Consider the following 26,125-nt stretch of genomic DNA (forward strand, 5'->3'; position numbering starts at 1 on the left):
GAGAAGTACGCCTGTGCAGGACCACGATGGGGGACAAAATGTGGATGACGTAGGACGCGTCATTCCCATGAGGCAGGGAATGAGAACGAAGTTCTTAAGAAGAAAGGAGGTGCCAGATCAAGACCAAAGACTCCCATCTGACCATCTATGGGTATAATAAAAGGTCTTTTTGTGCCTTGCAGATGGGATTGGGAACAAACAGCATACTAGAATGCTATAGTGTAAGGCTGAAGATGCTTGCCGTGCGTTACGTGGAGAAATCCTGGTGATGATATGTGAGTAATAAGTCAATTTCTGGTGACACATTGTCTTTAAAAAGGAATTAGCATGAGCTCTCAGCCAAAGGACTAAGTAATGTTGGATTATTACACATCATCAGGGATTTCAAATTGTTGGTTAGTGGTAGTAACCCTACTGCAGAGATAGTCCACAGAATGAGATGTTTGGGATCCTCTGTATTCCAGCATCAAATACTTTCTTTTCCAAGGTTGATTACCTTTAAATAGAGAAAGTCTAATTATAATTTTCTCACTGAATTTTGATTACATCGCTCTACTTGTGCTTATATTAATTTATGCTTTTTTTTAAATTTTTACCTCCTGGTAGCACTTTTGTATCTGCAGATCTGAGCCTCATTACTTCACAATATTTCTGACATGCTTGCCAGAACGCACATTACCATTGATTGTAATTTGTGGACCATGTTGAGAAAAGCAGTGATTGGGACCAGCATACTATGATAATCCAGCAATCTTTATAAGTAATTTAAATATTTTAAAGGTAAGTTCCCACTTTGTCAGAAAAGACCATTACATTTTGCAGTTTAATAATCTCCAATGTGCCAACAGTAATTGAGTTCTAAATGTTCTGTGATCAGAGGAAGACAGTCCTTACAGGGGGAACATTATTCACACAAGTGTCATCAGTAATGAAATTTAGACATAAGATGAATGGCACCAAATTAGCACATTGCCATGTACGAGAAATACCTGGCTATTTTTATTGTTACCCAGTAGGAAATAATGTTATTTTGTGCTATCAGTTGAGGAGCTGTTCACATGTTTTCTGGCTAACTCCTATCACAGTAAATTCAAGGTGACAATGAAAGCATACTTCTGTAAAACTCTTCTGGCAGGCTTCCCAGTGCACCTGCTGGTCTACTTTAATCCCATTCCATATGTCTGCACTATGAATGGCATTGTTATGTTCTTATAGAAGGAAAGTGTACCCTACACATGGTGCTGTTTTTCTCTCATCATAACAGAATTAAAATCACTGGCATAAACTGTTTGTATAGCTATAGTAAAAAAATGGAGTATTGAACAAAATTTATTGAGAAAACTAGCATGCATCTCTTCATTGTGCCATTAAATTAAAAGAAAGAAAAAAAGGCAACTAATTAGCCTTAAAAGAGGTTTTCCAAGCCTAAAACACTGAAGCGTCAATATACGATATACTAGAAACTATAACCAAAGCAAGCCGTGCGTCAGAAGTAGTCTGACCCTCAGCACCTACCCCCCCCCAAAAAAAAAGGTATCTAGCAGCAGGGTCGGTAACCATTAAAACTTAACCTTTAATATGTATATAAAATACACAAAAAACTAACAATACATAATAGGACAACAGTGCAAAATTATAAACAACAACAAACCGTGCTGAAGTAAAAAAACTGGTTCAATCTCACCCCAAGCAGGCTTGTCTCGATCCCACTCGTATGGACTTGCCTCCTCTCAGGATTAGAGATCCATTACAATTAGTCATGTAACATAATCAGGAGGACAGGACAAGGGAAAAAATGCGTATCATAATTATAACTCCGTGTCGTGCCCCTGCATTGCTGCCGCCCTCACAAGGGCGGTACCCTAGTGTAAAGCTGTCAATATGTTACCCATTGGGTTATGTAGCCACTCCAACGCGTTTCTCCCACCATTTGGGGGGTTCATCAGGGGGTTGTGAAAAAATAGCAATGTCGCACAAAGCCAACTACATTTGGTTCATGTAGCCTCAAAAAACTGGCAGATGCATGTCAACTACCCTGTCGTGGGAAAAAAAGGTATAGCTTTTTTTGGGGGGTGAACCCCCCAAATGGTGGGAGAAACGCGTGTGGAATACGTGTATTTTTAATTTTTTAATTTAATTATTTTTAATAGGGGAAAAAGGAAGTGATTCAAACTTTTATTTTTTATATTTTCATATTTTTTTTATTCTTTTTACTTTTTATTGTTTTTTTTAGTTTTATCAGGGGACTTGCAGTCATTTGATCACTTGTACTATATACATAAATATTGCAATGTTGTTGAATATAAGAAGAATCACTGTCCCCTATGAACGCCATCCATGTGCTTGCCTTAATCGGAGTACCATCATGAAGTGGTCTTCAGCAGTCTCTGGTCATAAAGGTAACCCATCAGTGCTCCGCAATCATATCAGGGGCAGCCGATGGGTGGTTTTAAAAGTAAGCCCCCTGGGGAATGCAATGTAAATGTCTCTCTACAGATTGACATCATGATTCAGCAGGCTAACCACTGCTGGTTCTGCTCCACTCAAGGCTTCTAAACACTTACAATGCCTGAATAATAAAGTCAATATCTGCCCGCAAAGATGTGGGCTCAGTTCATGAACCTGGATCAAACACAGGGAGCAGACAGTGGACGCAACAGTATGTATAACATTTGTAATCGGTTAACCAAGTGTAAAAATTCCAGCCACACAGAATAGTAAGAATAGTAACACAGGTAGTTGACTGATCAATTGATCCACAGCAGAACCTGTTATAATGGCACATAAGCAATCAGCCAAAGGCCATGTTTGAGGTACCAGGGATTACAATTTGGAATTTAAGTTTTAATGAGGACCTAGTGGTCAAGGGAGCCGTGAAAGCCTTCTTAGCTGAGAGACATCACACTTCATGCAATATTTCAGTTTTTTTTATTCCAGCCACAATCAGTTGGCACAAACATCAGTTTGCTGTGGGGCAACAGGCCGTCCGCCCTGCTGGTGCATGGCCGCTGCGGCGGTGGTCGCCGCACGGCTCCGCTCCGTTTGGGCGTTAGGACCCACTACGAGGTTTGCCGTGAAGGGGCAGTGGGCTTCATACAGTCTGATCAGAATGTTAAACTGAAAACCTCATGTTCAGTATTTAAATTTTTGCCTAGCGGCTTTAGATCAACATATGATTTTGGGATGTGCGGTTCATGCTCCTTTTTTTTCTTTTTGCACATAGCATGTACTTGTCTCTTTTTTTGGACCAGCACTCCTCCCATTTGGCTCAGGTGATTTTAATTAGCAGGAGACTGCAAAGTAAGGGGTCTAGCCCATTTTGGCTCTCACTGAAGAGCTGGAGGAAGGTGAGTTTAAATGCTCCCTTCATTTTGGTGCTGGTGCTGTGTGGCGGCCATTGTTGCTGTGGCTTTGTGCTGGTGGGGCGGCGCGGTCTGGAGTCTTGGGGACTCAGTCTTGCAGCATGGGTGCTGTGGGGCAACAGGCCGTCCGCCCTGCTGGTGCATGGCCGCTGTGGCGGTGGTCGCCGCACGGCTCTGCTCCGTTAGGGCGTTAGGACCCACTACGAGGTTTGCCGTGAAGGGGCAGTGGGCTTCATACAGTCTGATCAGAACCTCATGTTCAGTATTTAAATTTTTGCCTAGCGGCTTTAGATCAACATATGATTTTGGGATGTGCGGTTCATGCTCCTTTTTTTTCTTTTTGCACATAGTTTATAAACTACTATTGATAGAAAAATGCACCAGGATTTGTCACTGCTGCCACAACAGCTGCAACATGTGCAGAGTGGAAATCCACTGTCGGAAAATTGCTAATCAAATGGTTATCTGGTAGGCTGAAAGACCTCTGTAGCGATGCAAGTCGATGACATGCTAGGTGCGATCGGCGGAAGTGAGCACACAGTGACTGTGCTTTTTGCAGCAATGCATTCAGGCCAGGAAAGTGGCAGAGAAATTACTGTACCACCAGGTTGAGGACCTGAGCCATGTAAGGCACGTATGTGAGGTTGCCACAGTGCAGGGCCGCCACCAGGTTTTCCCACACTACCTTCCCTAGCTCCAGGTCTAGTTAAGATAGCCATTGCTCTAACTCAGCCAGGATAGCTGTCCACAACTCTTGAGCTGTGTGACTGCGACCTCCAAGGTGTTCTTGGCACTCTTGTGGTTAGGTCCTAAGGAAGAGGTCATTTGAACTTTGAAACACGTTGAATTAAACCAATTTATGTCTATTTGAACACCTTGACTTTATATCAATATCAGCAGTGCAGACTATATCCACAAAATCCATTATCTTGTCATATCTGATATGGTCTCTTGCGGACCCATGGATGTGCTGCAGCTGGAATCCTCATTGAGATCTTGAGATATGGATTCCACCTGAGGAAGGTAGTAGTCCGCTGCCGAAACGCGCAGTGGTTTAATAAAAGGTTTGTTTACCACTAATCTGTTGCAGTGTTCTCTATAGCCATAGCGCTCCTTAAATTGACCACATACATATATGTTCCAAAAAACGTTGATATTCCCCTTGAGGGATTGTGGCCATAGAGTTCATCTCCAGGAAGCAGGACCTGAAGTGACATCACATCCTGTGTAGTGGCGTCACGTGACTGGATCTTCGGCCCACGTGACCAGACCAGGAAGCACAGCACAGGAGCAGTCCCGAAGCATCAGAGCAGGAGTGCGCAGAGACTTCTGCTACCGGAGTTGTGCAGGGGTGCACAACCCTTCCAGGTGAGAGGCTAATCCCCCCACCTTTCATGGAGACATCCCAATTAAACCACCTTGTGCTTCTCATGCTGCGCTCTTCCATGTTTATTATCTTACTTACTAGTCAAAGGCCTAATTAGCATATGAAAAGTGGAGGTTATAAATGTTTTTTTTAAACATGGATGTAAGTTAATAACATTGTAAAGGGCTGGTTAGGCATGGAATTTAGTTATACATGTGAATTCCGCTGGGTTGGAGGACATGAAGACATGACAGGTTCCATTTAAACCACCTTAAATAAAGATAATGGATATTATATTTTGAGGAAGTTTAACATTGAAAGCATGAAGGGACCTGTCACACATTTCAGCTCAGCAGGATCTACTGTCTGAAATAGAACAGTTTTGTGAATTGAAACTAAGAGATAGTGTTCATTTTCATCTATTCATCTTTTATTTTTCTACTCTTGGCTAGGGTTGAGCGACTTTCATTTTTTTAAGATCGAGTAGGGTTTTGGGAAACCCGATTTTGTCCAGAGTCGAGTCGAGTGCAGTCGGCCGATTATCGCTAAAAGTCGGGGATCGACCGAAACACGAAACCCAATGCAAGTCAATGGGGAAGCATAGTCGGCAGTGAGTGGAGGCCAGGAAAACACCTACAGTGCCCATTTTAATGCCAAAAACATCCATTCTTGTTTCTGAAGCTTGTCAATCTTAATTAACTTTATAATAATAGTTGGGCATAGGGAATTGGGGGTCATTTGGCAAAAGTTGTGGGGGGAGTAGGGCCGGCTCAAGTTTTTCGTGGGCCCAGGAAATGCGGACTACGTCACGGCGGTGTTGCAGGGAAAGGTAATTATTTAAAAGTTGCAAGTGCTGTGATCCTGAGCAAGCAGGGGGGGGGCCCACTCGTTCGCATTGCCACTGGCACAGGGCCCCTCAAAGTACGGCGGTGTGTTTGCATGGCGGGGGCGCCTCCCACCAGCAGCGACACTTTTGCGTACTCTGAGGGGCCCTGTGCCAGTGACGTCGCCAACGAGTATGCCCCCCCACCTGATGAAGGAACCTGCACTTTCATCTGCACCTTCCTCTTTGTCCCTGTGTAAGGTGGTATAACATGCGGGAAGGGGAACCTTACTTTCAGCAGGGACAGATTCTGGCTGTGTAGAGTACAAGGGGAATGTAGTGGTCTCGGTCAATGTACCAGCAGACTCATTTAGCAGTGGCTGGGCAATGGGCAGGATGAGGAGGAAACAGATATAGGGCCAAAGAATAAAGTAGGCTACATGCAGTTCAAAATTGGTAACAGGACTAAACAGGCGGCATTGCTTTGTTCAGTGGAGTAGCAAACCCAAGAGCAGCAGACACTGTTTCAAGGGCCTAACCACACTAGTAGGCCAAATGCAGTTTAATATCTGATAGTATAGGGCGAAAGCCAGAATGTGGAAGCTCAGCTTTGTTCAGTTGAGGACAACACCAGGGAGGGGCAGACACCTTTAGTAGGCCGGAAAAGCCTATTGCATTTTTTAAAATGGTAATTTGGAGCAGAAGGTTGAAGCTCAGCTTTATTTAGTTGAGGGCAACACCAGGGAGGGGCAGAAGCCGTTAGTAGGCCCTAACCACCTTTTTTTTTTTTAAAACCACATAATGAGAGCCGGAAGGTTGAAGCTCAGCTTTATTTAGTTGAGGACAACACCAGGGAGGGGCAGAAGCCGTTAGTAGGCCCTAACCACCTTTTTTTTTTTTAAAACCACATAATGAGAGCCGGAAGGTTGAAGCTCAGCTTTATTTAGTTGAGGACAACACCAGGGAGGGGCAGAAGCCGTTAGTAGGCCCTAACCACCTTTTTTTTTTTTAAAACCACATAATGAGAGCCGGAAGGTTGAAGCTCAGCTTTATTTAGTTGAGGACAACACCAGGGAGGGGCAGAAGCCGTTAGTAGGCCCTAACCACCTTTTTTTTTTTTAAAACCACATAATGAGAGCCGGAAGGTTGAAGCTCAGCTTTATTTAGTTGAGGACAACACCAGGGAGGGGCAGAAGCCGTTAGTAGGCCCTAACCACCTTTTTTTTTTTTAAAACCACATAATGAGAGCCGGAAGGTTGAAGCTCAGCTTTATTTAGTTGAGGACAACACCAGGGAGGGGCAGAAGCCGTTAGTAGGCCCTAACCACCTTTTTTTTTTTTAAAACCACATAATGAGAGCCGGAAGGTTGAAGCTCAGCTTTATTTAGTTGAGGACAACACCAGGGAGGGGCAGAAGCCGTTAGTAGGCCCTAACCACCTTTTTTTTTTTTAAAACCACATAATGAGAGCCGGAAGGTTGAAGCTCAGCTTTATTTAGTTGAGGACAACACCAGGGAGGGGCAGAAGCCGTTAGTAGGCCCTAACCACCTTTTTTTTTTTTAAAACCACATAATGAGAGCCGGAAGGTTGAAGCTCAGCTTTATTTAGTTGAGGACAACACCAGGGAGGGGCAGAAGCCGTTAGTAGGCCCTAACCACCTTTTTTTTTTTTAAAACCACATAATGAGAGCCGGAAGGTTGAAGCTCAGCTTTATTTAGTTGAGGACAACACCAGGGAGGGGCAGAAGCCGTTAGTAGGCCCTAACCACCTTTTTTTTTTTTAAAACCACATAATGAGAGCCGGAAGGTTGAAGCTCAGCTTTATTTAGTTGAGGACAACACCAGGGAGGGGCAGAAGCCGTTAGTAGGCCCTAACCACCTTTTTTTTTTTTAAAACCACATAATGAGAGCCGGAAGGTTGAAGCTCAGCTTTATTTAGTTGAGGACAACACCAGGGAGGGGCAGAAGCCGTTAGTAGGCCCTAACCACCTTTTTTTTTTTTAAAACCACATAATGAGAGCCGGAAGGTTGAAGCTCAGCTTTATTTAGTTGAGGACAACACCAGGGAGGGGCAGAAGCCGTTAGTAGGCCCTAACCACCTTTTTTTTTTTTAAAACCACATAATGAGAGCCGGAAGGTTGAAGCTCAGCTTTATTTAGTTGAGGACAACACCAGGGAGGGGCAGAAGCCGTTAGTAGGCCCTAACCACCTTTTTTTTTTTTAAAACCACATAATGAGAGCCGGAAGGTTGAAGCTCAGCTTTATTTAGTTGAGGACAACACCAGGGAGGGGCAGAAGCCGTTAGTAGGCCCTAACCACCTTTTTTTTTTTTAAAACCACATAATGAGAGCCGGAAGGTTGAAGCTCAGCTTTATTTAGTTGAGGACAACACCAGGGAGGGGCAGAAGCCGTTAGTAGGCCCTAACCACCTTTTTTTTTTTTAAAACCACATAATGAGAGCCGGAAGGTTGAAGCTCAGCTTTATTTAGTTGAGGACAACACCAGGGAGGGGCAGAAGCCGTTAGTAGGCCCTAACCACCTTTTTTTTTTTTAAAACCACATAATGAGAGCCGGAAGGTTGAAGCTCAGCTTTATTTAGTTGAGGACAACACCAGGGAGGGGCAGAAGCCGTTAGTAGGCCCTAACCACCTTTTTTTTTTTTAAAACCACATAATGAGAGCCGGAAGGTTGAAGCTCAGCTTTATTTAGTTGAGGACAACACCAGGGAGGGGCAGAAGCCGTTAGTAGGCCCTAACCACCTTTTTTTTTTTTAAAACCACATAATGAGAGCCGGAAGGTTGAAGCTCAGCTTTATTTAGTTGAGGACAACACCAGGGAGGGGCAGAAGCCGTTAGTAGGCCCTAACCACCTTTTTTTTTTTTAAAACCACATAATGAGAGCCGGAAGGTTGAAGCTCAGCTTTATTTAGTTGAGGACAACACCAGGGAGGGGCAGAAGCCGTTAGTAGGCCCTAACCACCTTTTTTTTTTTTAAAACCACATAATGAGAGCCGGAAGGTTGAAGCTCAGCTTTATTTAGTTGAGGACAACACCAGGGAGGGGCAGAAGCCGTTAGTAGGCCCTAACCACCTTTTTTTTTTTTAAAACCACATAATGAGAGCCGGAAGGTTGAAGCTCAGCTTTATTTAGTTGAGGACAACACCAGGGAGGGGCAGAAGCCGTTAGTAGGCCCTAACCACCTTTTTTTTTTTTAAAACCACATAATGAGAGCCGGAAGGTTGAAGCTCAGCTTTATTTAGTTGAGGACAACACCAGGGAGGGGCAGAAGCCGTTAGTAGGCCCTAACCACCTTTTTTTTTTTTAAAACCACATAATGAGAGCCGGAAGGTTGAAGCTCAGCTTTATTTAGTTGAGGACAACACCAGGGAGGGGCAGAAGCCGTTAGTAGGCCCTAACCACCTTTTTTTTTTTTAAAACCACATAATGAGAGCCGGAAGGTTGAAGCTCAGCTTTATTTAGTTGAGGACAACACCAGGGAGGGGCAGAAGCCGTTAGTAGGCCCTAACCACCTTTTTTTTTTTTAAAACCACATAATGAGAGCCGGAAGGTTGAAGCTCAGCTTTATTTAGTTGAGGACAACACCAGGGAGGGGCAGAAGCCGTTAGTAGGCCCTAACCACCTTTTTTTTTTTTAAAACCACATAATGAGAGCCGGAAGGTTGAAGCTCAGCTTTATTTAGTTGAGGACAACACCAGGGAGGGGCAGAAGCCGTTAGTAGGCCCTAACCACCTTTTTTTTTTTTAAAACCACATAATGAGAGCCGGAAGGTTGAAGCTCAGCTTTATTTAGTTGAGGACAACACCAGGGAGGGGCAGAAGCCGTTAGTAGGCCCTAACCACCTTTTTTTTTTTTAAAACCACATAATGAGAGCCGGAAGGTTGAAGCTCAGCTTTATTTAGTTGAGGACAACACCAGGGAGGGGCAGAAGCCGTTAGTAGGCCCTAACCACCTTTTTTTTTTTTAAAACCACATAATGAGAGCCGGAAGGTTGAAGCTCAGCTTTATTTAGTTGAGGACAACACCAGGGAGGGGCAGAAGCCGTTAGTAGGCCCTAACCACCTTTTTTTTTTTTAAAACCACATAATGAGAGCCGGAAGGTTGAAGCTCAGCTTTATTTAGTTGAGGACAACACCAGGGAGGGGCAGAAGCCGTTAGTAGGCCCTAACCACCTTTTTTTTTTTTAAAACCACATAATGAGAGCCGGAAGGTTGAAGCTCAGCTTTATTTAGTTGAGGACAACACCAGGGAGGGGCAGAAGCCGTTAGTAGGCCCTAACCACCTTTTTTTTTTTTAAAACCACATAATGAGAGCCGGAAGGTTGAAGCTCAGCTTTATTTAGTTGAGGACAACACCAGGGAGGGGCAGAAGCCGTTAGTAGGCCCTAACCACCTTTTTTTTTTTTAAAACCACATAATGAGAGCCGGAAGGTTGAAGCTCAGCTTTATTTAGTTGAGGACAACACCAGGGAGGGGCAGAAGCCGTTAGTAGGCCCTAACCACCTTTTTTTTTTTTAAAACCACATAATGAGAGCCGGAAGGTTGAAGCTCAGCTTTATTTAGTTGAGGACAACACCAGGGAGGGGCACACAGACAGACTCCTTTAGTAGGCCTGAAAAGCCTATTGCATTTTTCAAAATGGTAATTTGGAGCAGAAGGTTGAAGCTCAGCTTTATTTAGTTGAGGGCAACACCAGGGAGGGGCAGAAGCCGTTAGTAGGCCCTAACCAAAGTTGAAGGCCAAATGCAGTTTAATTTCTGATACTATAGGCCGAAAGCCAGAAGGTGGAAGTTCCGATTTAGACAGTGGAGCACAATTTGAATTAGGGACTGCAGACAGACTTAGTAGGCTGTCCCCTGTGGACCATGCATCCACCACATTAACCCATTGCGCCGTAATGGACACGTAATCTTCCGTGGCCATGCCTACAGGTCCATGCGTCTGTTGTCAGGTGCACCTTTGTACTCACAGATTGCCAGAGTGCATGGACAATGCGGTCTTCTACATGCTGGTGGAGGGTTGGGATGGCTTTTCTCGCAAAAGAAGTGTCGACTGGTTAGCTTGTAGCGTGGTACAGCGTAGTCCATCATGGCCTTATTAATAGTAAATAAAATATATAACTAGGCTCTATGAACTTTTAAATAGGTTCCAGGGGTACACGGGCAGCATTGGTGTGGTCAGTGGAGGAGTATTGCAAGTAGGGGCTGCAGACAGGCTATCAAAGGCCTAAAATAACAAACAGTAGGCAGTCATGGCAGTTTTACATCGGTTACATGGATACACAGGCAGGCACTCCAGGCAGCATTGTGGTCAGTGGAGGAGTATTGCAAGTAGGGGCCGCAGACAGGCTATCAAAGGCCTAAAATAACAAACAATAGGCTCATTGCAGTTTTACAGCGGTTACATGGATAGACGGGCAGGCAGCTTGGTGGTGGTGAGTGGAGGAGTATTTAAAGTAGGGACCGCAGACAGGCTTCAAAGGCCTAACATAAGAAAATGGGCTGGCTGTAGGCACTTTATAATTGGTTCCAGGGGTACACGGGCAGCAGTGGTCTGGTCAGTGGAGGAGTATTTAAAGTAGGGACCGCAGACAGGCTTCAAAGGCCTAACATAAGAAAATGGGCTGGCTGTAGGCACTTTATAATTGGTTCCAGGGGTACACGGGCAGCAGTGGTCTGGTCAGTGGAGGAGTATTTAAAGTAGGGACCGCAGACAGGCTATCAAAGGCCTAACATAACAAACAATAGGCTCATGGCAGTTTCACAGCGGTTACATGGATACACGGGCAGGCAGCTTGGTGGTGAGTGGAGGAGTATTTAAAGTAGGGACCGCACACAGGCTATCAAAGGCCTAAAATAACAAACAATAGGCTCATGGCAGTTTCACAGCGGTTACATGGATACACGGGCAGGCAGCTTGGTGGTGAGTGGAGGAGTATTTAAAGTAGGGACCGCACACAGGCTATCAAAGGCCTAAAATAACAAACAATAGGCTCATGGCAGTTTCACAGCGGTTACATGGATACACGGGCAGGCAGCTTGGTGGTGGTGAGTGGAGGAGTATTTAAAGTAGGGACCGCAGACAGGCTTCAAAGGCCTAACATAAGAAAATGGGCTGGCTGTAGGCACTTTATAATTGGTTCCAGGGGTACACGGGCAGCAGTGGTCTGGTCAGTGGAGGAGTATTTAAAGTAGGGACCGCAGACAGGCTATCAAAGGCCTAACATAACAAACAATAGGCTCATGATGGCAGTTTCACAGCGGTTACATGGATACACGGGCAGGCAGCTTGGTGGTGAGTGGAGGAGTATTTAAAGTAGGGACCGCAGACAGGCTATCAAAGGCCTAACATAAGAAAATGGGCTGGCTGTAGGCACTTTATAATTGGTTCCAGGGGTACACGGGCAGCAGTGGTCTGGTCAGTGGAGGAGTATTTAAAGTAGGGACCGCAGACAGGCTATCAAAGGCCTAACATAACAAACAATAGGCTCATGATGGCAGTTTCACAGCGGTTACATGGATACACGGGCAGGCAGCTTGGTGGTGAGTGGAGGAGTATTTAAAGTAGGGACCGCAGACAGGCTATCAAAGGCCTAACATAAGAAAATGGGCTGGCTGTAGGCACTTTATAATTGGTTCCAGGGGTACACGGGCAGCAGTGGTCTGGTCAGTGGAGGAGTATTTAAAGTAGGGACCGCAGACAGGCTATCAAAGGCCTAACATAACAAACAATAGGCTCATGATGGCAGTTTCACAGCGGTTACATGGATACACGGGCAGGCAGCTTGGTGGTGAGTGGAGGAGTATTTAAAGTAGGGACCGCAGACAGGCTATCAAAGGCCTAAAATAACAAACAATAGGCTCATGGCAGTTTCACAGCGGTTACATGGATACACGGGCAGGCAGCTTGGTGGTGGTGAGTGGAGGAGTATTTAAAGTAGGGACCGCAGAAAGGCTTCAAAGGCCTAACATAAGAAAATGGGCTGGCTGTAGGCACTTTATAATTGGTTCCAGGGGTACACGGGCAGCAGTGGTCTGGTCAGTGGAGGAGTATTTAAAGTAGGGACCGCAGACAGGCTTCAAAGGCCTAACATAAGAAAATGGGCTGGCTGTAGGCACTTTATAATTGGTTCCAGGGGTACACGGGCAGCAGTGGTCTGGTCAGTGGAGGAGTATTTAAAGTAGGGACCGCAGACAGGCTATCAAAGGCCTAACATAACAAACAATAGGCTCATGGCAGTTTCACAGCGGTTACATGGATACACGGGCAGGCAGCTTGGTGGTCAGTGGAGGAGTATTTAAAGTAGGGACCGCAGACAGGCTATCAAAGGCCTAAAATAACAAACAATAGGCTCATGGCAGTTTTACAGCGGTTACATGGATACACAGGCAGCTTGGTGGTGAGTGGAGGAGTAGTGCAAGGAGTGTCTGTCCCAGTACTCCCAAAATATAAATAGATGTTAATGTCTCGCAAAACAACCAAAACAAAAAAAAAAGGTGGCATACTTAGGTACAGGGGTGGGCTCATCTACTGAGTTTCTGACATTGTAATTTGGCAGTAACTATTTAATGGTGCCAATATAGGACACAGACACAGACTACTTTAAGTTGCATCATAGATGTCTACAAATTTGTATTGTCAGTGCCAGACATTGAATGATGTCAGCGAATAGACTAAAGATTGGTGGAGCTGTGCGACATAATTTTGCACGTGGTAGAGCACATTTTGAGCTGGGGTAGGGGGGAACTCTCTTGAGGCCGGCGGGACCGCCCCAGGGCCCCTCATGTTACAACGGTGTGTCTGACGTTGGGTGCGCACCACCACCGCCAGAGACACTACATTGTACTATGAGGGACCCAGTAGCAATGCCGTCAACCAAAAGCGAGCACACCCACCTCTTCAGACAAACAGCAGTCTCACGGGTGCTTGCGCCAAGTCGCGATACCACGGCCCCGTGTGGGGAGTTTTGCCATTTAGGGAGGTGTAAACATGTCGTATGCTGTACAATCAGCTGCAGCAAATTAGACATTAGAAAAGTAATTCACAGGCAAGAGCTTTTCATAGGAAAGCTAGGTGTCGGCCGGGCAAGGTGGGGCAAAAGATTTCGAAATCCAGTTGTGGTTCATTTTAATGAATGTTAGATCGTCAACATTTTGGGTAGCCAGACGAGTCCTTTTTTCGGTTAATATTGAACCTGCAGCACTGAATACTCTTTCTGATAGGACACTTGCTGCCGGGCAAGCAAGCTCCTGCAATGCATATTCTGCCAATTCTGGCCAGGTGTCTAATTTGGAGGCCCAGTAATCAAATGGGAATGACGGTTGAGGGAGAACATCGATAAGGGATGAAAAATAGTTAGTAACCATACTGGACAAATGTTGTCTCCTGTCACTTTCAATTGATGCAGCAGTACCTGTCCTGTCTGCGGTCATAGCAAAATCACTCCACAACCTGGTCAGAAAACCCCTCTGTCCAACGCCACTTCTGATGTGTGCACCCCTAACACTCCTAGTCTGCTGCCCCCTGGAGCTTGTGTGAGAACGATCACGTGCGCTGTGTGCTGGGAATGCCTGAAGCAAACGGTCAACAAGAGTTGATTGTTTGGTTGCTAATATTAGTTCCAAGTTCTCATGTGGCATAATATTTTGCAATTTGCCTTTATAGCGTGGATCAAGGAGGCAGGCCAACCAGTAATCGTCATCGTTCATCATTTTCGTAATGCGTGTGTCCCTTTTTAGGATACGTAAGGCATAATCCGCCATGTGGGCCAAAGTTCCAGTTGTCAAATCTCCGGTTGTGATTGGTTGAGGGGCAGTTGCAGGCAAATCTACGTCACTTGTGTCCCTCAAAAAACCAGAACCCGGCCGTGACACGCAACCAATTTCCTGTGCCCCCGTGAAAGTTTCCGCATTAAAAATATACTCATCCCCATCATCCTCCTCGTCCTCCACCTCCTCTTCGCCCGCTACCTCGTCCTGTACACTGCCCTGACCAGACAATGGCTGACTGTCATCAAGGCTTCCCTCTTCCTCTGGTGCAGACGCCTGCTCCTTTATGTGCGTCAAACTTTGCATCAGCAGACGCATTAGGGGGATGCTCATGCTTATTACGGCGTTGTCTGCACTAACCAGCCGTGTGCATTCCTCAAAACACTGAAGGACTTGACACATGTCTTGTATCTTCGACCACTGCACACCTGACAACTCCATGTCTGCCATCCTACTGCCTGCCCGTGTATCCTCCCACAAATAAATAACAGCACGCCTCTGTTCGCACAGTCTCTGAAGCATGTGCAGTGTTGAGTTCCACCTTGTTGCAACGTCTATGATTAGGCGATGCTGGGGAAGGTTCAAAGACCGCTGATAGGTCTGCATACGGCTGGCGTGTACAGGCGAACGTCGGATATGTGAGCAAAGTGCACGCACTTTGAGGAGCAGGTCGGAGAACCCAGGATAAGTTTTCAATAAGCACTGCACCACCAGGTTTAAGGTGTGAGCCAGGCAAGGAATGTGTTTCAGTTGGGAAAGGGAGATGGCAGCCATGAAATTCCTTCCGTTATCACTCACTACCTTGCCTGCCTCAAGATCTACTGTGCCCAGCCACGACTGCGTTTCTTGTTGCAAGAACTCGGACAGAACTTCCGCGGTGTGTCTGTTGTCGCCCAAACACTTCATAGCCAATACAGCCTGCTGACGCTTGGCAGTAGCTGGCCCATAATGGGACAACTGGTGTGCAACAGTGTCATCTGCCGATGGAGTGGTTGGCCGACTGCGTTCTGTGGAAGAGCTGTAGCTTCTGCAGGAGGACGAGGAGGAGGAGGAGGGGGTGCGAACGCCTACAGCCAACTGTTTCCTAGACCGTGGGCTAGGCACAACTGTCCCTAAATTGATGTCGCCTGTGGACCCTGCATCCACCACATTCACCCAGTGTGCCGTGATGGACACATAACGTCCCTGGCCATGCCTACTGGTCCATGCATCTGTAGTCAGGTGCACCTTTGTACTCACAGATTGCCTAAGTGCATGGACGATGCGCTGTTTAACATGCTGGTGCAGGGCTGGGATGGCTTTTCTGGAAAAAAAGTGTCGACTAGGTAGCTCGTATCGTGGTTCAGCGTACTCCATCAGGGCTTTAAAAGCTTCGCTTTCAACTAAACGGTAGGGCATCATCTCTAACGAGATTAGTCTAGCTATGTGGGCGTTAAAACCCTGTGTACGCGGATGCGAGGATAAGTACTTCCTTTTTCTAACCAGAGTCTCATGTAGGGTGAGCTGGACTGGAGAGCAGGAGATCGTGGAACTTTCGGGTGTGCCGGTGTACATGGCAGACTGAGAGACGGTTGGAGACGGTATTGTTTCCGCCGGTGCCCTAGATGCAATATTTCCTCCTACTAAACTGGTGATTCCCTGACCCTGACTGCTTTTGGCTGGCAAAGAAACCTGCACAGATACTGCCGGTGGTGCGGAAAATGGTGGCCTTACAGTGACGGAAGGGATGTTGCGTTGCTGACTAGCTTCATTGGCCGAGGGTGCTACAACCTTAAGGGACGTTTGGTAGTTAGTCCAGGCTTGAAAATGCATGGTGGTTAAGTGTCTATGCATGCAACTAGTATTTAGACTTTTCAGATTCTGACCTCTGCTTAAGCTAGTTGAACATTTTTGACAGATGACTTTGCGCTGATCAGTTGGATGTTGTTTAAAAAAATGCCAGACTGCACTCTTCCTAGACTCGGATCCCTTTTCAGGGATTGCAGACTGAGCTTTAACCGGATGGCCACGCTGTCCTCCAACAGGTTTTGGCTTTGACACGCGTTTTGGGCCAGATACGGGCCCGGCAGATGGAACCTGTTGCGATGTTGATGCCTGCTGCGGCCCCTCCTCCACCTCCGCTTCTGAACTACTGCCGCCTGCACCCTGTTCCCCCAATGGCTGCCAATCGGGGTCAATAACTGGGTCATCTATTACCTCCTCTTCGAGCTCGTGTGCAACTTCGTCTGTGTCACTGTGTCGGTCGGTGGTATAGCGTTCGTGGCGGGGCAACATAGTCTCATCAGGGTCTGATTGTGGATCTGTACCCTGAGAGGGCAATGTGGTGGTCTGAGTCAAAGGAGCAGCATAGTACTCTGGCTGTGGCTGTGCATCAGTGCACTCCATGTCAGAATCTACTTGTAATGGGCATGGCCTGTTAAATGTTTCACTTTCTAAGCCAGGGACGGTATGTGTAAAGAGCTCCATGGAGTGACCCGTTGTGTCGCCTGCTGCATCCTTCTCTCTTGTTGTAGTTTTTGCTGAGGAGGACAAGGAAGCGACTTGTCCCTGACCGTGAACATCCACAAGCGACGCGCTGCTTTTACATTTACCAGTTTCGGAAGAGGAGGCAAAAGAGCTAGAGGCTGAGTCTGCAATGTAAGCCAAAACTTGCTGTTGCTGCTCAGCCTTTAAAAGCGGTTTTCCTACTCCCAGAAAAGAGAGCGTTCGAGGCCTTGTGTAGCCTGACGACGAAACTGGCTCCACAGCTCCAGACTTAGGTGGAATATTTTTATCCCCACGACCACCTGATGCTCCACTACCACTACCATCATTACCAGCTGACAATGAACGCCCACGACGACCTCTTGCACCAGACTTCCTCATTGTTTAAAAATCGTAACCAAACTAACTTTATTTGTTGCTGTCAAACAACTTACACGGTGAGCTATAACTTCAGTATGATTTCAATATCCCTTAACAGGTTGGTGAGACCACAAGGAAAATCAGGCACAATGTTACACACTCTGTTTTCTGTGACACCAAATCACAGAGATGACACACACGCAGGACTGTCACTCAAGCACTAATGTCAATATTAATCTCCCACCTAATTTATTTTTTTTTTTTTCTCTGTGAGACTTTAGAAACCAAATAATATTTAAAAAAAAAACAAAAAAACAAGGCTTTCTATGGCCCACTGAATGAGAGATGGCACGCACAGGAGTGGCACACAAGCCCTGACTGAGGCCAATATTTTTCTCCCACTGATTGATGTAGTGTTTTTGTGTTGAGGTTGATTTTAAAACACAAATGAAGGAAAAAAATAAAAAGGCTTTCTATGGCCCACAATTAGAGAGAGAGGTGGCACACCCAGGAGTCAAGACTGGCACACAAGCTGAAATGGCAATATTACTCTCCCACTGTTTTTTTATGTATTTTTTTTTTTATTTTCAGGGAGACTTTAGAAACCAAATAATATTAAAAAAACCAAAAAATAAATAGGCTTTCTATGGCCCACTGAATGAAAGGGAGAGAGGTGGCACACCCAGGAGTCAAGACTGGCACACAAGCTGAAATGGCAATATTACTCTCCCACTGTTTTTTTATGTTTTTTTTTTTTATTTTCAGGGAGACTTTAGAAACCAAATAATATTAAAAAAAAACAAAAAAACAAGGCTTTCTATGGCCCACTGAATGAGAGGGAGAGAGGTGGCACACCCAGGAGTCAAGACTGGCACACAAGCTGAAATGGCAATATTACTCTCCCACTGTTTTTTTATGTTTTTTTTTTTTATTTTCAGGGAGACTTTAGAAACCAAATAATATTAAAAAAAAAACAAAAAAACAAGGCTTTCTATGGCCCACTGAATGAGAGGGAGAGAGGTGGCACACCCAGGAGTCAAGACTGGCACACAAGCTGAAATGGCAATATTACTCTCCCACTGTTTTTTTATGTATTTTTTTTTTTTATTTTCAGGGAGACTTTAGAAACCAAATAATATTAAAAAAACCAAAAAATAAATAGGCTTTCTATGGCCCACTGAATGAAAGGGAGAGAGGTGGCACACCCAGGAGTCAAGACTGGCACACAAGCTGAAAGGGCAATATTACTCTCCCACTGTTTTTTTATGTTTTTTTTTTTTTTTCAGGGAGACTTTAGAAACCAAATAATATTAAAAAAAAAAAAAAAAAAAAAAATAGGCTTGCTATAGCCCACTGAATGAGAGATAGCACACACAGCAGTGGCACACAAGCCCTGACTGAGGCCAATATTTTTCTCCCACTGATTGATGTAGTGTTTTTGTGTTGAGGTAGATTTTAGAACACAAATCACGGAAAAAATAAATAGGCTTTCTATGGCCCACTGAATGAAAGGGAGAGAGGTGGCACACCCAGGAGTCAAGACTGGCACACAAGCTGAAAGGGCAATATTACTCTCCCACTGTTTTTTTATGTTTTTTTTTTTTTTTCAGGGAGACTTTAGAAACCAAATAATATTAAAAAAAAAAAAAAAAAAAAAAATAGGCTTGCTATAGCCCACTGAATGAGAGATAGCACACACAGCAGTGGCACACAAGCCCTGACTGAGGCCAATATTTTTCTCCCACTGATTGATGTAGTGTTTTTGTGTTGAGGTAGATTTTAGAACACAAATCACGGAAAAAATAAATAGGCTTTCTATGGCCCACTGAATGAAAGGGAGAGAGGTGGCACACCCAGGAGTCAAGACTGGCACACAAGCTGAAAGGGCAATATTACTCTCCCACTGTTTTTTTATGTATTTTTTGTTTTTTCAGGGAGACTTTAGAAACCCAATAATATTTAAAAAAAAAAATAAATAGGCTTTCTATGGCCCACTGAATGAGAGGGAGAGAGGTGGCACACCCAGGAGTCAAGACTGGCACACAAGCTGAAAGGGCAATATTATTCTCCCACTGTTTTTTTAGGTTTTTTTTTTTTTTTTCAGGGAGAATTAGAAACCAAATAATATTAAAAAAAAAAAAAAAAAATAGGCTTGCTATAGCCCACTGAATGAGAGATAGCACACACAGCAGTGGCACACAAGCCCTGACTGAGGCCAATATTTTTCTCCCACTGATTGATGTACTGTTTTTGTGTTGAGGTAGATTTTAGAACACAAATCACGGAAAAAATAAATAGGCTTTCTATGGCCCACTCAGTGAGAGATGGCACACACAGGGATGGCACTGTAGCAGAAATGCCAATCTTAATCTCCCACAAAAAAAAAAAACAAAAAAAAAAAAAAAACTGTCCTACAATTACTATCTCCCTGCAGTAATGTAAGCCAGGTATGGCAGGCAGCAATAGGAGTGGACTGATGCACAAATTAAATAAAAAGTGTGGAAAAACAGAAAAGATAGCTGTGCAGAAAGGAAGGAACAAGAGGATATGTGCTTTGAAAAAAGCAGTTGGTTTCCACAGTGGCGTACACACAGCAATACAGCTATCACGGAGCCTTCTAGGGCAGCCCAATGAGCTACAGCGCTGAGGGGAAAAAAAAAAAAAAATAGCTTCCACAGTCCCTGCACACCGAAGGTGGTGTTGGACAGTGGAAATCGCTGCAGCACAAGCGGTTTGGTGGTTAGTGGACCCTGCCTAACGCTCTCCCTGCTTCTGATGAAGCGGCAGCAACCTGTCCCTAAGCTCAGATCAGCAGCAGTAAGATGGCGGTCGGCGGGAACGCCCCTTTATAGCCCCTGTGACGCCGCAGACAGCAAGCCAATCACTGCAATGCCCTTCTCTAAGATGGTGGGGACCAGGATCTATGTCATCACGCTGCCCACACTCTGCGTTCACCTTCATTGGCTGAGAAATGGCGCTTTTCGCGTCATTGAAACGCGACTTTGGCGCGAAAGTCGCGTACCGCATGGCCGACAAGCACAGGGGTCGGATCGGGTTTCATGAGACGCCGACTTAGCCAAAAGTCGGCGACTTTTGAAAATGATCGACCCGTTTCGCTCAACCCTACTCTTGGCAATCATCTTCTTTAACCCAGCAATAAGGTGGCTAAATCTGACTCTACACAGTAACTGCCCATCATAGTCCACCAAATAATATCAGCATCCTCTATATAACAAATATGAGTGACCTAATTTTCCACCATAACTTTTTTCCAGTAATACCCATGTAAGTGGACCATACACTCAGCAGTATAGGGCCAATTTAATGAAAATAATAATAGCCATAATAGACACTAAAGAAATGTTGGTATATTATTGAAAGGCACTACAGAGAGATGTCTAGAATCTAATGTGCTGCAAGTGATAAAACAGAATAGCAGTTTGAGATAAAGCATTGTATATAGCAATAGCGCATAGAATGGGCCATTGCAGAGAATAGGAAGTTGCATTATTATTAGATGTCATTCTCTGAGTCCTCTACAAATATCTTGATCTTTATGGACCCATTATGAAGCCTGTACATCAGAATGGCATTTCATTTTATGTCCACATACAAAAATGACATTTTGTTTTGTTCGATGAAATTGAAGAGAAAATGCAGTTGCTGAGGATATGGGTTTGTTATACATCTATTGTTTTGGTGGAAAATTGCCTTATTACAGACTTTCCAGACATCCTTTTTTCATAAGATGCTGACTGGGGCAGTGCAGACATCCTTAAACTTAGGATCAGTACTGTTGAATTGTGTGGTAAATATGAAGGGAATTTGATAAGTACATTTAAAAATGACAAAAGGATGGATTTATTTATTTAGCACACAGATCCTTTATCTTGCACTTACCTTCCAGTGCTAAAAAGACTTGTTACACTTTGATTATATTTTTGGTATTGTTCCCATTCTTTAACAGCATTTGCAGTTACCAGTTTCTCTGTTGGTAAGTTTTCAATATTTAATTTTTCAGCAAATTTATTAGCTCCACTTCCAGTTAACATAATGTGTGGCGTCTACAAAACACATTTAAAATAATAAATCTGTAAAATACCATAATATAGCTGATACAAAAGATGTCATGACAAAAATATGCCCTAATGCCCACGCAAATAAAACTAATAAAACCTATTCTCTTGTTTACTATTAAAAATAAGAAACAAGCCTATGGCCAGTATCACATGTTTGACAGTCACGGTCCAAGTACAGACAGACCGCTGGTATCCTGATCCAAACTCATAGATGCTGAGTTTGGATCAAGAAACCTGTGAAACCAACTTTAAGCCTTGTTTTATATCCCATGGCTGTATTAAACTTAAGGTACCGTCACACTCAGCAACTTTGCAAAGAGAACGACAACAATCCGTGACGTTGCAGCGTCCTGGTTAGCGATCTCGTTGTGTTTGACACGCAGCAGCGATCTGGATCCCGCTGTGCCATCGCTGGTCGGAGCTAGAAGTCCAGAACTTTATTTCGTTGCCAGGTCGGTGTGTATCGTCATGTTTGACATCAAAAGCAACGACGCCAGCAACGAGCATAGGGGGCGTCGCAGCGTCTCCTTCTAGCCAGTCGGTACACTCTGGTTGTTTGACATGGAGCTAACAACCAGCCAGAACGAGAAGTGAGTCGCCGTTCCGTCACAGGATCGCTCCTGCATTGTTCTGGAGTTGCTATGTTTGACGTCTCTACAGCGACCTAAACAGCGACGCTCCAGCGATCTAGTTTAGGTGGGCTCATTGTCTATATCGCCGCAGCGTCGCGGAGTGTGACGGTACCTTTAGTATTAAGTTTAAATTGCTCTATCTGAAGGTGGCATAATTTAGTAACTGAGCCATGCAGCATAAGCTTTTAGTTTTTTTTTTGCAATATTAATAACTCTGAAACTTTTAGGAGAAATTTTGCTATACATATTAGATCACCTCAAATCTAACCTGGCAAGCTTGGGGGATTTGTGCAATGGGCAGCTCAAATATAATAGACTTAAATTATTGACATGTTGCAAGTGTAAAAGCGTGATTGTAAGTAGAAAAGTATTTTCTTCGATAATTCGAATTTGGGTGTTTGAATTCTTATAGAGGAGTCCTGGGACCATGAAAAAAACAAACACAATGCTCAGAAAAAAAAACCAAAAGGATAGGTGATAACTTATAGATCATTGGGGATCCAACCGCTGGGACGTATGCTGATCAGCAGAATGGGGTGCTTTTATCCCTGTAAGAATGGAGCATTAGTACTCATGCCTGACTTCTACTGCATTTATCCCATATGGAGCGGCTGAGCGCAGTGCTTTGCTTTTCCATGCAGCCCCATAGATAATCATGGTCTATCATTCTCACTGCCACTTCATTCTGTAAGGAATGAAAGTGCCCTTTTCTGTATTTTGATGTGGATATTAGCGGATATTAGCAGATAGACCTCATGACTAGTGATGAGCAAATACATTCGGCACTATTCGTTACTTGCACAAATAGTACGTTCTTAGGGCTATTTGTTACTCTGCGAGTAATTAGGTATTCGCCTCTGTATATTTGAGTGACCCGCCCAGCATGTTTGGCGCTTTATTTGCAGCCAATGAACATGCTGGCCTGGCTTGCCAATAACAGTAATGCCGGTGCCATCTTTGGTGTGGCATTAATGTGATTGGCTGGCCTTCCAGCATCATAGGGACTATTTAAAGGCTGCCGCCGCCATCTTGCACACATTGCAGTCAGAAACAGCTTAGCGAGGGTATAGTTTTAGCGTAGGGAAAGTGAAAGGAGCATAGGGACAGTGATATAAAGTTACAGTGAGTGTTATTTATTCCAAAAAGCTCTTTAAAGAGCTGAAGACTGTCAAGACTACTTGTTTTTGTTTGTTAGGGGGGGATTTAGTAGGGAGATATTTTATAGGAGGGAGGGTATGAAAGACAGGCAGGCACCTGGGTGTTCTCATCATTACAAGACAATGCTGCAGCTCTCTGCTATTTTCCACATTAAAAAAACTAATATTTGTCTAGCAGATGTGCGACTGGCCCAGTCTGGGTAGAGATAATCGTAAGTGACAATTTAGCACAGGCAATAATCTTCATTATTCCACATTTGGAGAGTGTCAGCAATATGATTGAAAATATCATAATTTTATATTGTTTTAAAAATTGCATTTTTGTATCTAGCAGTTGTGCGACTGGCGCAATCTAGGTAGAGATAATTATACGTGACAATTTAGCAGGGGCAATAATCTTCATTACTTTGCTGTTGGAGTGTCAGCAAGGGAATCGATAGGGAGTACAAGTTTCACTATTGCACAATGTGCAAAGTTTTCACAAAGCACAAAACATTAGCCACGTGGGGTATACATACATGACCACTAAGTACTTGTTGCAGAAGCAGGAGGAGGAGGAAGTGATTTCATGAACAAAATGGGTTTGGATGGTAAGGAATGGATATTAAGACAACTTACCAAACAAAACATTTGGGCTGCTTTTATAGTATGTTGCTGTCATCCACAGGGCTTGCAAAGTCGCCCGAAATCCAGCCTTTGTTCAATTTTAGAAGAGTCAACCTGTCTGCATTTTTCGTTGACAAGCTTGTGCGCCTATCCATTATGATTGCACCAGCCAAACTAAAAACCCGCTCAGACAACACACTTGCAGCAGGGCATGGTGGCACCTCCAAGGTTGTAGAAGGAGAGGTCGGGCCAAATGTGGATCTTGAACAACCAATACTTCAAAGGCACTGAAGAATAAGGAGGGATGCTGGTATGGTCTCTTAAGTAATCCTTCACCATCTTGGTCAACTTCTCCCTCCTCATCATAGTTACATCGAGAGATAGCTCTTGCTAATGTGACAGTCTCATGAAAATGTGTCAGTTGGTGAGAATTTCCCCCCCGAGTTGCACCTGGTGTGTGTGGCCCTCCCCTGTAATCCTTGTGGGTGAAAAGAGCCGGTACCTCTGCCAGCTGCTTTCTTTGGGTAATTTTTCAGTAAGTCTTCCAAAACGTCCTTCTGGCATACATGCACTGAAAAAGGCACGTCTGCCTCCGACATAAGAGAAGCAAATTTCTCCTTGTACTGTGGGTCAAGTATTTCATGTTTGACAAAATGTGTTTCATGCAAGGGTCTTGGGTAAGGCATCTGGACATGAACTTTGCCATGTGTGGCAGACTACAAATAGTCAAATGTTCAGAGTCTTCACTGGGAAGAACACTAACCATCCTCTCCTCCTCATGACGCATAGCCTCCGCCTACTTCTACTTCTCCTCTTCAGGCCATCCATACTGGACAGGCATGCAGCTGGGATTGGGAGTCCCCTCTGTAGTGCAGCCCAAAAACTCCTGTTCTGCCTCCTTGTTGTGAATTCTGCTCTTGGGTTCCCTCCGGTGGTTGTTGGTAGTAATGCAGTTGTCCCTGGGTTGCAATCCTGGGCAGGTGTCCCTGCTGATTGCAGCTCTGACTGGGATATTTAGGTGTGCAGGATTCATTAGCCCTTGCCAGTTGTCCATTGTTCCTGGAGGTTTTGCATCTCTGTCTGGTTCCTCCTGCCCTGCTATCAAATCAGCAAAGATAAGTGTCTGGTTTTGTTTCTGCAGCACACATGTTGTGTTCTTTACAATTCAGTACTATTCAATGTTTTTTCTTGTCCAGCTTAGACTGTGTTTGGATATTTCAGTCAAGTTGGATTCTCAGGAGATGCAGATATACATTCCATGTCTTTAGTTAGATGGTGGAATTTTTGTGTTATCTGCTGTGGATATTTTTAGGGTTTTAATACTGACCGCTTAGTATTCTGTCCTATCCTTTCCTATTTAGCTAGCGTGGCCTCTTTTGCTAAATCCTGATTTCTGCCTGCGTGTGTCTTTCCTCTAATACTCACAGTCAATATTTGTGGGGGGCTGCCTATCCTTTGGGGTTCTGCTCTGAGGCAAGATAGAATTCCCATTTCCGTCTATAGGGGTATTTAGTCCTCCGGCTGTGTCGAGGTGTCTAGGATGTGTTAGGTACACCCCACGGCTACTTCTAGTTGCGGTGACAGTTTAGGGTTTGCGGCCAGTACAGGTTCCACCTACTCCTGAGAAAGTCTCATGCGGCTCCAAGGTCACCGGATCATAACCCCTCCTCCCCCTCCCCTTGTTCCTCGTAATCACCCAATGTGGCCTGAGAATATTGTGTGAGGTTGGGCCGTGTGGTATCAGCCACTGTAAAATCTTGTTCCATAGCCACCTGCTCAGCATTCAAAGCTTCCTTTTTGTGAATCTGAAGCAAACAGTTTAATAGACAGAGCAGTGGGATGGTTATGCTGACAATAGCGTCATCAGCACTCACCATCTTGGTGCAGTACTCAAAGTTTTGAAGAACCTCAGAAATGTCATCGACTCTCACCCACTCAACAGTTGTTATATGAGAGGGCTGTGTGTTATTCTGACGGGCATTGAGAAGCTGTAATTCAGACACTGCTCTCTGCTGCTCACTAAGCCTTGTCAACATATGAACCGCCTACCGCCTCAACACATTTAACTAACTATCCCAGTGTATCGCATTCAAAATTTTCTTCATAAAGAGGATCCTTGTATCCTGTTTTCACATGCTTTATGCAAGTAATAGCCCTCTGTGTCTGTACTTTTATACATACAGGTTGGTAATCGGTTCATGCAGCATTACATGAACACACGATTGCTTACATTATGGCTGGTCAGAACAATGAAAGCAATTTGTTACCATCCACCTTTCATGTCTCCCCATTTCCTCATAGATTGTAAGCTTGCGAACAGGCCCCTCATTCCTCTTGGTGTCTGTTGTTTATGTGATTATTGGAATTCTGTAAAGTCTTTTATTGTCTGTACAAGTCCCGTTTAAAATGTAAAGTGCTGTGAGATATGTTGGTGCTATAGAAATAAAATTATTTTTGCTTTTTATTATTATTAT

At 44.5% G+C, this 26,125-nt stretch overlaps 1 protein-coding gene across 1 annotated transcript in view; it reads right to left on the bottom strand.

The window, feature by feature from the left end:
* Window positions 1–26,125, bottom strand: part of LOC143809939 (isoaspartyl peptidase/L-asparaginase-like) — a 131,977-nt gene that overhangs the window by 67,628 nt on the left and 38,224 nt on the right. Inside the window, exon 4 of the mRNA XM_077292886.1 lies at window positions 21,078–21,241. Coding sequence (XP_077149001.1) covers window positions 21,078–21,241 — 164 coding nt within the window. The remainder of the gene's footprint in view (window positions 1–21,077; window positions 21,242–26,125) is intronic.

This window comes from Ranitomeya variabilis, chromosome 2 (genome assembly GCF_051348905.1).
Source record: "Ranitomeya variabilis isolate aRanVar5 chromosome 2, aRanVar5.hap1, whole genome shotgun sequence".
Taxonomy (NCBI): Eukaryota; Metazoa; Chordata; class Amphibia; order Anura; family Dendrobatidae; genus Ranitomeya; species Ranitomeya variabilis.